The sequence below is a fragment of the Armigeres subalbatus genome, chromosome 2 (genome assembly GCF_024139115.2).
Source record: "Armigeres subalbatus isolate Guangzhou_Male chromosome 2, GZ_Asu_2, whole genome shotgun sequence".
NCBI classification, from domain to species: Eukaryota; Metazoa; Arthropoda; class Insecta; order Diptera; family Culicidae; genus Armigeres; species Armigeres subalbatus.
This window is the reverse complement of record NC_085140.1, coordinates 417,764,843-417,779,682: the sequence shown is the minus strand read 5'-3', so window position 1 is coordinate 417,779,682 and position 14,840 is coordinate 417,764,843. Positions and strand designations below refer to the sequence as shown.

The window sequence follows — 14,840 nt, the reverse complement described above, 5'->3', positions numbered from 1 at the left end:
TAAGGTACATACTGTTGAGGGGTAAGCCAATTCATTTTTTTTATCTTCTACAATTTCACTATTGAAAAATTTAATTTCGTCAGGTAGTGTTGAAATTTCACTTTTTCAGTAAATTGCCTAAATTTTCGGCTATTACCTATCCGGCATGAATATGCACAACATGTTGATGATCGAATTTCGAATCCTCTATGGCATTATACGTAATTCTACGTTCAATTTGCGGTCACTTTTTTCACTTTCGTATATAGACCCTTATTTCTATATTGAAAAACAATTCTGAAAAAAAGTAGAAAGTTGTATCAAAGACACGACCGCAAACTGAACGTAGAATTGCGTATGACAATAACGACAAACACCTGAAATGTATAACATTTACTTTAAAAGTAAAGTTTCAACACTGCTTGACGAAGTTCAATTTTTCAATAGGTAAATGCATTGAACCAATTGTTTACAACAGTATGAAATCTTGGAGTGTTTGTTTACTAATCGACCAAAATCTCCGAAATCCATTGAAAAACGGCGATTTATTGGCTCTTACTTTCTGACCTCTTCTTGTGAGGGATGTGAGTTTGAAAATTTGAAAGGACGTAATTCTTCTTCAAAAATGTGTAATATAACTCAAATTATAAAATATTCATACTTGGCCTTGAAGAACAATTATCAATTATGTGCCTGCCAGAGTAGACGCGTCTACGCAACGTCGCGCGAAAACTGCCATCAAAGGAATGATAAGCATTAATAAGAAGCTGATAGATCGTATGGACGCTTCGCATCGAATTTCACGTCCACTTTGGTCGCACCCTGACCGTGAAATGTTTACTGTTTTACCTATAGTAAATATATTTTCGATGAACATTTTTCTTGAACGAAAATCATTCGTCTAAATTTTGAGTTGTGGAAGCTTAGCGTGTATGTAATTTCTGTTGGTTCGTTTCTTGGGTAGTGTCTAACCGATTCATTCATTTTATCAATTCTATTTTTAGCTTCACATCTACTTTATCACCGTTAATTCGTTGCTCCAACAACTAATGCAAAAACACTTTTTGTGTATGTTCTTCCAATTTCAAATTTCAGGCGAGATCGTTTTTCTCCGCAAATTTCCATCAAGGATGTCGCTGCCATGTTCGAGTCAAGATCGCAAAATCAGTCGTAATCTGGAAAGGCTTTGTTTAGCTTTATTTATAGTAATGTACTACTATTGCACGCCGTTTCTGAAATTACGAATCAATTTTCGGTAAACATTCTGTTGAAAATAAATCTCATTACACCTTCGTGTTCTACTTGACCAAAATTTGTGCTGCAAATAAGAATGATAGTTTGTAAAACAGTAAAAATATATAAAGTAATCGAACGCAATAGAAAAAACAAAACGTTGATATTGAACTACTCTTTATAAGAATCTTATAACTTCAGCTAAACTGCTGATAATACCTAATGGATATGTCACTGTTTAACAAAGCATAACTGATACGTAGTTAAAAAGCAACTTACTGACAACGCGAGCAAAAATTTATTTATATGAAAATTAATAAAATTTGTATGAGTAGTGCATTATTCGAAAAGAGCAAACAAATTAGCTAAATATCTGTGAAACATATTGCTTCAACTGCACGAAGGTAAATAGACTAACAGCGTTGCATTTATGTACAACCCAACTGGCTGAAAGCTATTTGTATTGAACAAAAACTGCATGGGTTCTTGTTAGTGATTTCCAATCGTTGTTATTTCTTCTCGAAATCCAACTTGTTCAACGTGGAAAAATGTTAGGTAAACTTCATCAGATGTTGTACGGTTAGAGAACAAATCGATGGTAGGATATGCTTTCGTACGAAAACTTTGGAGATTAAATAACAGTAGAAGGTTTACCAGTGAGAACATTTTAAAACAAAAACCAGCCAAGTTGTAAGAAAACATCGCTTCAATGGTGGACTCAGTTCAACTCTAAAAGATAATTTGAACGGTAGCTTGATGAGAGACTAATTTACATTGTACATAAAAATGTCGAGTATGAAAGTGAAGATTAAGATAGTGGGATATCGTGCATCACAATCTTTTATCTTTATGTATAGGTCTACGTTGTATTGTTTCATTGCGAATGTTAGCTTTTGCTTCGTTTACAAAACGGAACTTAATTATTCTATTTTGGTAGGTACTGTTTTAGTTTTGTTTTCAAAATTTGACGTGCGAAAATAAATTTGTTTTGTTTTATAGAAGAACTTGTTTCTGTTCGACAAGAGTGTAGAATGAATGTAGATTGAAACGGAAAGTTTTGGAGGATCATTGACAGTGTGAGCAAACATCAAAGATTAAATGACAAACGTAGATCGAGTAGATAAGCCGATTGAGACAATAATTTTCCATAAAATCAGTGACAAATTTTTAGAATACACTTAAATCGATGAACACATTCTTTATCAATCAAGACTTTCTGATCAGGACTGCTGTAAACTGATTTATTCAACTAGCAATGATTTCCTCAACTCTAGTAATTTTCTTTTCATGTAAATATAAACTTTTTTTAATGGGGTGATTCAATTGAAAGATGATGTTAAACTGAACTTATGGTCAACATTTATTATATTGTAAATAACCTAATTGCAAATAAGATACATTAACGATAAACTTGTGAGGAAACACGTCACAAAAAAATAAAGAAAACAAAGAAATGAACAGATGGTAATTTTTTCACAACACAAACTAATCATAAAACAATACAAAATGTCAAAACTACTATGAAAGAACTAATTCTACTCGAAACATGATATTAACTTACGCTTTAGTATTTGATATTGAAAATAGCAAGCAGTAACAATATGCAGAAATTGAGAATGTAACTTTTGCTAAACAGACACTTTCCGATCTTTAAACAATTTAATAACTTCCTATAATATGACCACGGTAAAGAGAGAAACTGACTACAAAATATAAACACTTTCTTCAAGAACACATTGAATTCCAATAGTAACGATGAGTTGGCTTTGGCTTATTGATCATATCCGAAACATCCCATTTTCTCAAATATTGGTCTCATACATTATAGCGCCAGACTATATCACTGAATGTATAGCATGACCGGAATCGGAATCAAACGGCGCTTTTTGCTTATTGGAATTATAGTCGGATACTGCATTTGATGATTCTATTTTTAGCTTTAGTACATCTATTTATGGTACTAAAATGGCGCATGCGCACTCTAATTCCAATTGGAACAATCACGTCGATACACGCTATTTATGTTCCACTCAATAAGAGGATATTTTGTTAAACTACACTCAATATGAATTACATGCACTTTTATGTACACAGGAACAAATTTTATTTTCTTCTTCTGTCTCCGCCCCTTAAAATTCCGTTGCTAAATTCAAATATTTAAGTGGGTATATATAAAAAAAAGAAATTTTGAGCGTTCATAGTAAATTCTTTAAGAAAACTGATGAGTTTTTTCAATTTTATCAATTAATATTCATTCATTTTTTATTTTCCTCCACATTCATTATCAAAAGGGTAATAATGGGATAAAAGAAGAAAAATCAATATTATAATCATTATTAATTATAATCAATATTTGTTCCAGCCTTATTTGCCTCAGATTGTTTCTTACTCCGATGGATTGAACAAGTTTAAATCCAAAATCTGTGAGCCAATATCCTATAGCAACCCAGTCTGTTGATAGGATCCACCATCGGTTCGGTAGTCTTCTGGGTGAAGCATTCAAAAATGTTGCTCTTTTGTGTGCCAGTTCTACACGCGTTACGGTTTCATAGCAGTAGGAAATATTGCTGGCGCCGGCGTGATAGATCATTTCTACAACGGATGGCGGAGCGTCAGCCCATTTGTAATCAATGGCGGGGGCGTTGATCGTCGTGAAATTATTTTATAGATTTTTTTTGTCACTAGCCGACTATCTTTACCTCCCGTGCCAAATTTTCAAAATAATTTTTTTGTTCAAACCTTTATAAATACATTTATAAAATTTCGCAACTGAGTAAGACACATCCAGGCTTGTAAAATGTCATCCGCATGTCATTTGGCTAATTTGTCCATAACTTTCTTTCGAAGCCAAATTTACTCCATAATTTTAGATGTACTCATAACGCTCGAGTAGGTCTATATATATAGGGTACATTGCTCTAAATATAAAATCTGAGGCTGGAGAGTGATAACTCTCCAAAATGTCACGTGTCATTTGACATAATGTCATTTGAATGACATTTTGCCTCCCACGCCCCAGATAACATATTTACAGCAATGTCTTGTTAGACAAAGTTGTAGGCACATTTAAGCGCTATAAGTTCGTCATACATCATGAATCGATAGCTACCTTCTGGAAAAAGTTCTGGGAAAATTATTCAAACGAATGCAAATGACATTTTACAACACTGGACATCTAGCGCTTAGGATTGCTGCATTGTTCGATTTCGATGTTTTCTTTCAATGTAGAAATTTGCGGTAGTTTGCCGAAGATTTAATGGTATGATGTAATAACAGCTACTTCGGGTACCTGAAGGAATAAAACAGACCCCATCTCGTGGTACTTAGTCTCTTACCCAGCAACTCCTATCCCTACCTCCTCGTGGCGCTGGCCGGGATACGAGCAACCTTAGGGAAGATCGGGTAACCAACCCTGGTGGGAACTATGGTCGTATGCTGACAGGGAAGGGGGGTTTGCTCCTCTCTGAGCGTCTGTCTTCCATGTTAGAAGCGGCTCACAACAGCGCCTGTTCTCCATGTTAGGGGCGGCTGATCATCATCCGAGTGCCAGCGAGGGACTCTAAGTTAAACTGTGCACCATGGTCCACCGGGAATAAGGAGGAATAGTCTTCCGGAAATTTAAAGGGTTTGGTGTCAGGCCCTGCAAGCTAGCCTTTAAAAACTTACGCAACAAATAATCAACAAGAGAGTACGAACCGGAACCATCAGCGAAGACCACTGTGACGAAAAGGGACTAGCGATTAGAAACTCGGTTCGTGGAACTGCAAATGTCTCAACTTCATCGGGAGCACACGCATACTCGCCGATGTGCTCAAGGACCGTGGATTCGGCATCGTAGCGCTGCAGGAGGTTTGTTGGAAGGGTGCTGGCCGATCAATAAAAGAATGTGCAGGTTGAGGATCAAAGGACGGTTCTTCAACTTGTCTCTTGAGGACTGCTGGAATACAGTTAAAGCAGCTATTAACGACGCAGCGGAGAACAACGTTGGGTATGTGGGACGAAGTTCGACGGTTCGAAGTTCGAAGTTTAAAGGTTCGAAAATTAGTCTTTGGTTCGACGGTTTAGACGAAAGCTTTTTTCAGGAGAAGAAATACCGTCCGGAAGAAGCGGAGTGCCAAGAGATGGAACAGCTGTACCGTTCTCAAGAAACACGCAAGCTCAATGCATCCCGCAAAGGCTTCGTGCTGCGAGCCGAAAAGTGCAGGGATAAGGATGGTAGCATCTTGACGGACGAACGTGTGGTGATCGAAAGGTGAAAGCAGCACTACGAGGGACATTTAAAATTTAAATGGCGCTGAGAGTACAGGCAGTGAAAGTCAAGGCAGTGGAGGAGATGACTACGTCACTTCAGCGGGCGATGGAAGCCCCCACCTTGAGGGAAGTTAAGGATGCCATCCAACAGCTAAATACCAAATAAAGCAGCGGGTAAGGATGGTATCGGAGCTGAACTCATCAAGATGGGCCCGGAAAAGCTGGCCACTTGCCTGCACAAACTGATAGTCAGAATCTGGGAAACTGAACAGCTACCGGAGGAGTGGAAGGAAGGGGTTATATGCCCCATCTACAAAAAAGGCGACAAGCTGGAGTGTGAGAACTTTCGAGCGATCACCATCCTTAATGCCGCCTACAAAGTGATATCCCAGATCATCTTCCGACGTCTGTCACCATTAGTGAATGAGTTCATGGGAAGTTATCAAGCCGGCTTCGTTGACGGCCGCTCGACAACGGACCAGATCTTTACTGTACGGCAAATCCTTCAAAAATGCCGTGAATAGCAGGTACCAACGCACCATCTGTTCGTTGATTTCAAGGCGGCATACGACAGTATAGACCGCGTAGAGCTATGGAAAATTATGGACGAGAACAGCTTCCCTGGGAAGCTTACCAAATTGATCAAAGCAACGATGGATGGTGTGCAAAACTGTGTGAAGATTTCGGGCGAACACTCCAGTTCGTTCGAATCGCGCCGGGGACTAAGACAAGGTGATGGACTTTCGAGCCTGTTGTTCAACATTGCGCTCGAAGGTGTCATGCGGAGAGCCGTGTGTAACAGCCGGGGTACGATTTTCAACAGATCCAGTAAATTTATTTGTTTCGCGACATTGTCGGCCGAACATTTGCAAAGGTGGCAGAACTGTACACCCGCCTGAATCGTTAAGCAACAAAAGTTGGACTGGTGGTGAATGCGTCAAAGACAAAGTACATGCTTGTGAGCGGAATCGAGCACGACAGGGCCCGCCTGGGAAGCAGTGTTGCGGTAGACGGGGATACCTTCGAGGTGGTCGAGGAGTTCGTCTACCTCGGATCCTTGCTAACGGCTAATAACAATGTTAGTCGTGAAATACGAAGGCGCATCATCTGTGGAAGTCGGGCCTACTACGGGTTCCAGAAGAAACTGCGGTCAAAAACGATTCGCCACCGCACCAAATGTGTCATGTACAAGACGCTAATACGACCGGTTGTCCTCTACGGACATGAAACATGGACAATGCTCGAGGAGGACTTGCAAGCACTCGGAGTATTCGAGAGACGGGTGCTCAGGACCATCTTTGGCGGTGTGCAAGAAGACGGTGTGTGGCGGCGAAGAATGAACCACGAGCTCGCCCAGCTCTACGGCGAACCCAGTATTCAGAAGATAGCTAAAGCCGGAAGGTTTTTAGGGGCAGGGCATGTTGCAAGAATGCCGGACAGCAACTCTGCAAAGATAGTGTTCGCTTCCGATCCGGCAGGTACAAGACGGCGTGGAGCGCACGAGTGAGATGGGCAGACCAGGTGCAAAACGACTTGGCGAGCGAGGGACGTATTCGAGGATGGAGAGATGCGGCCTCGAACCGTGTATTGTGGCATCAAATTGTTGATTCAGTGTTATCTGTTTAGATGTAGACTAAATAAATTAAATGAAATGAATATATAATTTTAATTCAAATCAGACGGTACAACAATTTATTTATAATAGCAAATATTTTTTTTTTTACGTAGAACTACGTCTGTCTTTTCTATATTGGGGTACACTTTACGATTGCAAAAAATCGAAAAACGTCACGAAAATATGATAGACTTTTATCGTTAATATCTCAGCCGTTCCTCGATGGATTTTCAATTTTCTTAGACTATTCGATCAAGGAAGAGTCAACGCTTCATACCCAATGTACACTGAAGCCGTTTTTTACACGATTAGCTTTTTATGTGATATTTTTTTCACTTGAATTTCGGGATTTACGCGGTTCATTCAGACATATTTTGGAATTTATGCGGTTTTTTACGTTGTTTTGATTTACGCGGCTTACCCTCCGCGTAAAAACCGACTTCAGTGTGCTACAATATTTATGTATGATTATTTACTATTGAAAACTTGCTAACAGTTTAGCAATCGGTTTCGATGTATCAGTCAGTCATAAGTGCATCGTTGACTTCTTCTTCAAAAGCACTACATTCCAACTGGAACTTGGCCTTCTTTTCAACTTTGTAATTTATTAGAATTTCTTTAGTTATTAATTGAAAGCTTTCTAGACCGGCCATTGCATTAGTATGCATATTGTGTGGCAAATACAATGGATACATTATGCCTAGGGTGTGTAGATCGGATCGAGAATCGATAGCGCTATCCCCGGATTCTGCGTCTTTGTTCGCAAGGCTAACTGGAGACTTCAAGCCAGCATAGACGTCGAATTAATGCAACTTACAGGGCTTTTAGCTGGTGCAAATTTCTGCTAACTTACACGCGTGTTTTCTCTCGAAAGTTTGAAGGCGGTTGTCAGCAGCTTATCGCTTACGTCTATTGGTGCCAGTAGAGGCACTCGGAATCTTCTTTGCTGCTGCAGTGGATGTGCTCTGGGAAACTTTATCCGGCTCGTTTTTTGCTGATTCCTAGGCTGCCGTTAACTGCAAGACAGTCCGATCTGTTTATGGCATCCTTATACAGATGGGTCTGCTGACAGCCCAGCTTTCACGATGGGCTTTTCTGTTAAGAGCCACCGGGGGTTTAAACTGACGTAGTGGCGGGTGCTCAGTCCCTGTTCCAGTTTGCGTCGATGATGGTTGCAGCGGTACACTATCAGTCAGGGTTGTCATACGATAATTATTGGAAATATCATTTAACAATTTTTCAGGTGTGAAAAGTAGGCGATAACTTTAAAAATTTTGGAATCGGATGATAATAAACACAAAATTGTCATTAAAATGTAAACCTAACTAATACCAATTTAATGTCAACAATGCAGTTCGATCGGATGTCTGGCATTGTGTTGTGATGTTATGTAGGAAAATAAGTTGAAAAGTAGCATTTACCAATGCTTCGAATCGAGATGCAATTATCGAACGATTCTTTCTCTCTAGAGAGTTTTTATCAATTTATAATTTGGATATGTGATCGCTTGAGAGTGTTGTTCATCCACGATTATTTGAAAATTTCATTTTTATCATTTATATCCTAATGCTCACTTAATCTCAGGACCACATAATACAGATAAATTGATCAAAACAAAAATATTTCACTTAAATTTTATTCGATTTCACAAGAAAACATATCACTTTTTGAAAGTTCATGGGTAAAGTTCATCTTTTTTGTCCTTGAGCTGGACCACTCATCGTACGAGTCCCGCGGCTACTCTTGTATTATTTTACCACAGGTCGACAGATTTAGCCACAGGACTTGCAAAAAAAAACATGATGTTATAGAGCAGCTGCGGCCTCCAACATACTCCTGACAGTGAAATTCATAGGATTTATGTCCGGGGAACTCGCTGGCCGCTCTTAGCTCGAAATGACCCCTGAAAACCACTTAGCTAGGGTTTCTTCACTTTTTGAGCCGGCGTCTAATCCTGTCGTAAGACCAAAATATATCAAAATAATGACGAGCTCACGGTTCGACGATGTTTTGTAGAACTAATTCCCACTACGTATTTTGTATTATATTACTTTTAATCACTTATGTAGCAGTTCAATTGCCGGACCCTGTAAACAACGAAAACAGATTCACCTTGGGCTTGAAAAACGCTTGCTTTGGTCTCATCGAACAGAAAAGTCGAAGTCCTGTACACTGCATACAGCTAGGTAGTTCAACGTCACCTTTGCGTACAACCCGATTGGGCTGCACCTTTAAGGGTCTGTCTCATTTGGATAATTAAACTGAAATTAAACTTAAAAGTGACATTTCAATAATTATCGAATAACCCTGCTCACAGAGCAAGATTACTTTTGACAGATATCGAATCATTTTGCATCGATGTCTTATTGGAATTGCTGGGTAGCACCAGCCATTCTTATGACCGGGTTATTTGCTAATTTTCGAACTGTCACTTTTAATTTTAATTCTCCAAATGAGACAGATCCTAAGTTTTTAAATTCTTTGTTTAGGTGTTTTTTTAATTCCAGATTAAGTTCAACACCGGTGCATATAATTGTATATTTATTGTATATTCTGTTCTGTTGATTGAATTTACAATTATGATATTTTTCACTCAAATCAGATGTGACAAGCATCTGTTGCGTAAGTGAATCATTTCACATCATAAATGAAATTCATATCAAATTTCGCAGTATTTTTTAAGTGTAATATCGATTTGTCGTTCTCTTGAATTACCACTATTTGATATTCATCGATACCTTTCGTAAGATTTTCGCTTAAACACCGCTCAGAGATACAACCTTCTTTTAGTAACGTTTCAGTTCAGGAGACCTCTCGCTCTGGTTTATATTTATGCAAGAGACTCCTTGTTCCAGTCATTTGATGATCCACAGAGTCCTTTCGCTCTGGATATGCCATGTGTCGTGGCCGAGCGAATATCATTAGGACATCCGTCGAATATCTGAATTATCATGGGCTGTGTACTCACGAGTATCTTCTGACAGAACGAGTAGCTCTAGTGATGTACCTAATATTCGGATTAGCATCGTCTCTTCTCTTTCTTTGTTTCGTTTTGTCAATCGAGTTCATATTCGTGTGCTAATGGGCGCCTACTAGGTACTCGAACGCCGATTGCTTCGATTTGGAAATTCAAATCTCATTCAAATAATTCATGCTTTCATTTTCATTCAATATCTTCGACTATTATTTTAATACAAGCCGCTACTACCACACCATGCATGCAATTCACAATTATTATAAGTATAACCAACCAATTTCAATCACATTTTTTTTTCTCTTGAATTTAAAATTACCCAAATGCTATTAGTATACCTTACCCACTCTTCTGGGAGCTTGTGCTGCGCCATGTGGTGATCAATACTGGAGCGATTTCAGTATTTCCTGAAATTCTTGAAAATTTTGAGGACCAAAATTGTTTTTCAGTCCATCTGCCAAAATAATGTTCATAAAACTGAACTCAAGCTATGTCGGCAAATCATAGCTTACCGCGATTTTTCATCAATCAAAAAACATAATTATAACCATAGAAACGATGAGTTGCTCGTTTTACTGACCATGTATGAGAACTTAGTATTCTTGGCATGGAACGCACAGGTTTTATAATACCTATGACCATTTTTATTCACATTATTAGCGTATTCACTACACTGTGCTACACTTTTCATTGCTTTGTTTTTGATGGGATGGGAATAGGAGCTATGGGATGAAGTGCCGAACCGTTCCCCTATATTCTTATTAAATGAAAACATAGTTACCTATATGTGCTTTAATTTTTTATCATATGCTTCTGAAAATGCATAACTTGTTATCGAGAATCTCAAACTTCCAACAACCCCTTTTTAAATACCAAATTAAACGACAGCTATAATCACGCTCCTATTGATCGTATCTAAATTTAATAACAATATTTATACGTGCTTTTTACTCCCTTCATCATCTGCGCGGGATCACAATAGGACCACAACTGCAAGACCAGTAGCACTAATAAATCAAATCAATTTCACAATTCAACGGCATTTGATGTACTCAGGTCTCACCCATTCTTCTACAATCTACATCGGGCATCGCAGCCAATATGCGCCATATCACCGGCGTAGATCTATAAATCTCGTCGCCAGGGCCAGCCACCGATGCCCCCTTCCCCTAGCATTCGTTGCGCAGCAATGGAGAACTGATTGCCAATAATAATAGCAATAATGATTCCAGCGTTTCAAGAGCCTGAACACCGACCATCAAGCGTCACGTACTTAATTTAGTTTGGAACATTTTGTACCCCTCGGAGAACGCCAGATTTCCCACAGAGCCTTGGCTTCCTACGATGATAGAAGTGTGAGCGGAGACAGACACTTGACAATCAAAGCAATCCCGTTGTTGATGTTAGCAAGCTGACCTGCTATAGCATTGCTGCTCCTTGCGTTTGCCAAAGCATGTGAAAGTTCGCCACTCGCTATTCACCGTAATTATCCTTTGTGTCGTTTAATAATAACAAACTTCACCCCTTGCTCTTCGAGTTAAATGTGATGATGAGGGATGACAAACGTTGAACAACTCTCTGCTGGATAGATCCCTTGTTAGAATTTTGCGAAATTACACACCGGAAGGTGAGTAGGTTAGGATGTTTCAATGCACTAAAATTGTAATTTACAATATGTAAAAGTTGAGTTTCATTTCTGTATAGTAAAAATAGCAAGCCATGCAGGTGTCACTGTCTACTTCCTAGAACTTTTTTTTTATTTGGTTTAGTAATTCCTTTGTGTAGTGTATAACATGATGAGTTGAACCATATTTGACTTTTAAACAACATTTAGTTCTTCATGTGATATTTTTTTAATCCCACGTAATGGTGTAATCATTATGCATACGGTAGGTTTATTTACTTATTCTCGTCAATCTAAGAACACCCTAGTTTTTTCACCCATGAGGCAATAGTGCAATGGTAAGTGACACGACTTTATTAAAATTCTAAAAATCGTTTCCTGGCTAGGGACAATACAGCGGTGCTGAATCCTGCGCACCACACCAGCTCCTGATAACATGCTCAGGAAGCAATTAGCAGCAAGAATAGCCTTCCGCACTTGATGAAGATACTTTTGGTTGCATGAACTTTACAGTCGCTTTGTTCCGTTCATGGTAGCATCATTCTTTTCAAGTTGCCCGCCGTCCTCGACGCTATTCAACAAGGATCATGCTTTGTTTCTCTACTTCCCTTGTGGTGCCACAGTTTCCACGGTTACCAGTGTACATATTGCGATGTAGGAAGAAAAAGGCAGCCCAAGTAGGCTCTTCCTTTTACGTAACATGGTTGCTGATGGTGAGTGAAAAGCCCAGATCTGACTCCGGGATACGATTATCGGAGGAAGTCGAGTAGGAAGTGTTGGTGAAAACACACGTTCCACTCATCGTTAACTGTCATGTCGGGCCTATTCTTTTGTCATGATGTGATATTATGCGGGCTTAATATGGTACGGAAGGATATCGTGTGGGAACAGGGAACAGGGAACTGAACAGGGTTATTTCTCAGGTGACACTGTGTGTTTAGAATGTGTTGGTAATATAAACGACAATATTCCCAAATGTACAACAATTTCGCAATTTCTCGTTCTTATTTTGACTGTTTCTCTTCTCAAAAACTCAATAACAGCATAAACAATGTAGGATTTTTTCAGAATTCTGTATAATAACCTACCAGAATATGTACAAAACTGGGTATATACGAAATTGCTGTTCCTGTTCTTCATGTAATTGCAATAAAATCCCATTTTTTCTTTTTCACTGGACGAAGGACTAAAGAGCATGGATTGTTTCTCAGTTTCTTTCTAAGATAGGAAATTTTTTGTCGAAGTTCAAATCAGCATAACTTTGCGTAGAATGATCCGATTTCGATGAAACCGGGACCTTCGGACGCGAAAACTCGTCTAGCATACTGTCCCTATGCCAGAGCATAAATGAATGAAGCTTTCGATGAATGGTTAAATTTGTTATGATTAAATCATTCAACTCTATGATTAAAGATTATGATTAATGATTTATTCATTTTTGACAATGATTAATGATTATGATTAACGAATAAATAAATTTTCGAAAATGATTAACGATTATGATTAATGAATAAAACGTTTGAAGTATGATTAACGATTACCGATCGTGATTAAATGTCGACACAATATGTGTATGATTAATGATTAACGATCGATATGAATAATGATTAACGATTATGAATAATCAAATTCAATGATTTGCATAGTGATCAATACTCAAGTAACCTGTCCACCAATTTGTGTTATTAAAAGGTATAAAAAATGTATGATTATGATTAAAGATTGATGAATAAAAGCGATGAATGCAATGATTGAAATTGGTGATTAATGAATAAACTCAAAACAATCATGAATATGATTAGTGATTAATGATTAAATGTAAAAATGTATGATTAACGATTGATGATTAATGATTGAATCGTATTTTTTGTATGATTATGATTAATGAATAATGATTAAATAACCCATTATTCATTAATCATGATTAAATCTATGATTAATCACTAATGCTCTGCCCTATGCAACCACAAAAAAAAAATACTACCATGATTATGAAAATAGTTTGGCGGGACAGTTATGCCGAGAAATACAGCTCTTGTTTGGTGGTTTCTACGCATACCAGTCCCGCTCACTGCATGATATTGTAAATGACTACTGCGATTGACATACATAGTAGTCATTTACGATATCATGCAGTGAGCGGGACTGGTATGCGTAGAAACCACCAAACAAGAGCCATATTTCTCGGCATTACTGTCCCGCCAAACTATTTTCATAATCATGGTAGCCAATTCTTTTTGTGGGTGAAACATTAGAATGACTTTAATGAAATTAAGTTTGCTGAGTAACCCTGTGGCGTAATATTTTAAAATTTTGTATCGGTGGGACGTCAGCAATGAAATGAAAATTTAGAATTTAATTTCAAATGTTATTTTCTCAACAGTCTTTTTTAAAATTTGGTACAAGCGTGCGTAGAACGGCAGTGTAGTTCCTCCTATTTGAATAAAAGTGAAAATCGTCAGAATGAAGAGATTCAATTATTACGTTGATACCAGGAACAGTAAGTAACCCATTACTTCCAACAGGTATCGCTTTTATTAGCTGCACTCCTGCTGATTTGGCCATTTTTATCTTTCATGCATGTGGCACGATGGCTTTAAAGTTCACCAATCCGACTTTGATGACAACATCGTAAACAAAATAAACAGATGTACTTCAACTGGAAAGGTGCCTTAATCCTATTTGTGATCTGTTATAATTTAGCTTTAATTGAGTACCCCGGAGAGTATTAACAACTATATCATGATTTAATTCCTGAATATGGTGGAAAATGTCTTTCCGATGCTTCCCGCACTTGTTCCGGTGTGTTAAATTCAATAACAGCATAACAATAGGCCCCTTGATGTGATTTTGTCCGGAAAAGGCAAACCTGTACTCATCTATCCATGTACCATTATACGGAGAGAGTATTAAAGAGGGTGAACATATTTTTTAGCCAGTGTCACCCCATCTCGATGTTTGGTACGCTACAATATCTGTTAGTCAATTGGTAGGAGATGATGGTCCCCCTAAACTTTTCTGATGTTTCACTCAACTGAATCGCAAATTTCGAATCATTCGATTGTGCTGGCACAAGTTGAGCTTCATATGTATAACATTGTGATTTCCTAGGTTTTTATGACTTGGAGAGGAGTTACAACAAATGAACTGACGAACGGAAATAT

General features: G+C 38.2%; 1 protein-coding gene across 2 annotated transcripts in view; it reads left to right on the top strand.

Annotated features, from left to right (window-relative positions):
• The window catches only part of LOC134213419 (GTPase-activating protein CdGAPr-like), a 174,790-nt gene extending 171,829 nt beyond the window's left edge, over window positions 1-2,961 (top strand). For both annotated transcript variants that reach the window (XM_062692466.1, XM_062692465.1), the window contains exon 8: window positions 1,075-2,961. In XM_062692466.1, the coding sequence (XP_062548450.1) occupies window positions 1,075-1,153 (79 nt within the window). In that variant the 3' untranslated portion in view covers window positions 1,154-2,961. The remainder of the gene's footprint in view (window positions 1-1,074) is intronic.
• Window positions 2,962-14,840: the final 11,879 nt, after the last annotated feature.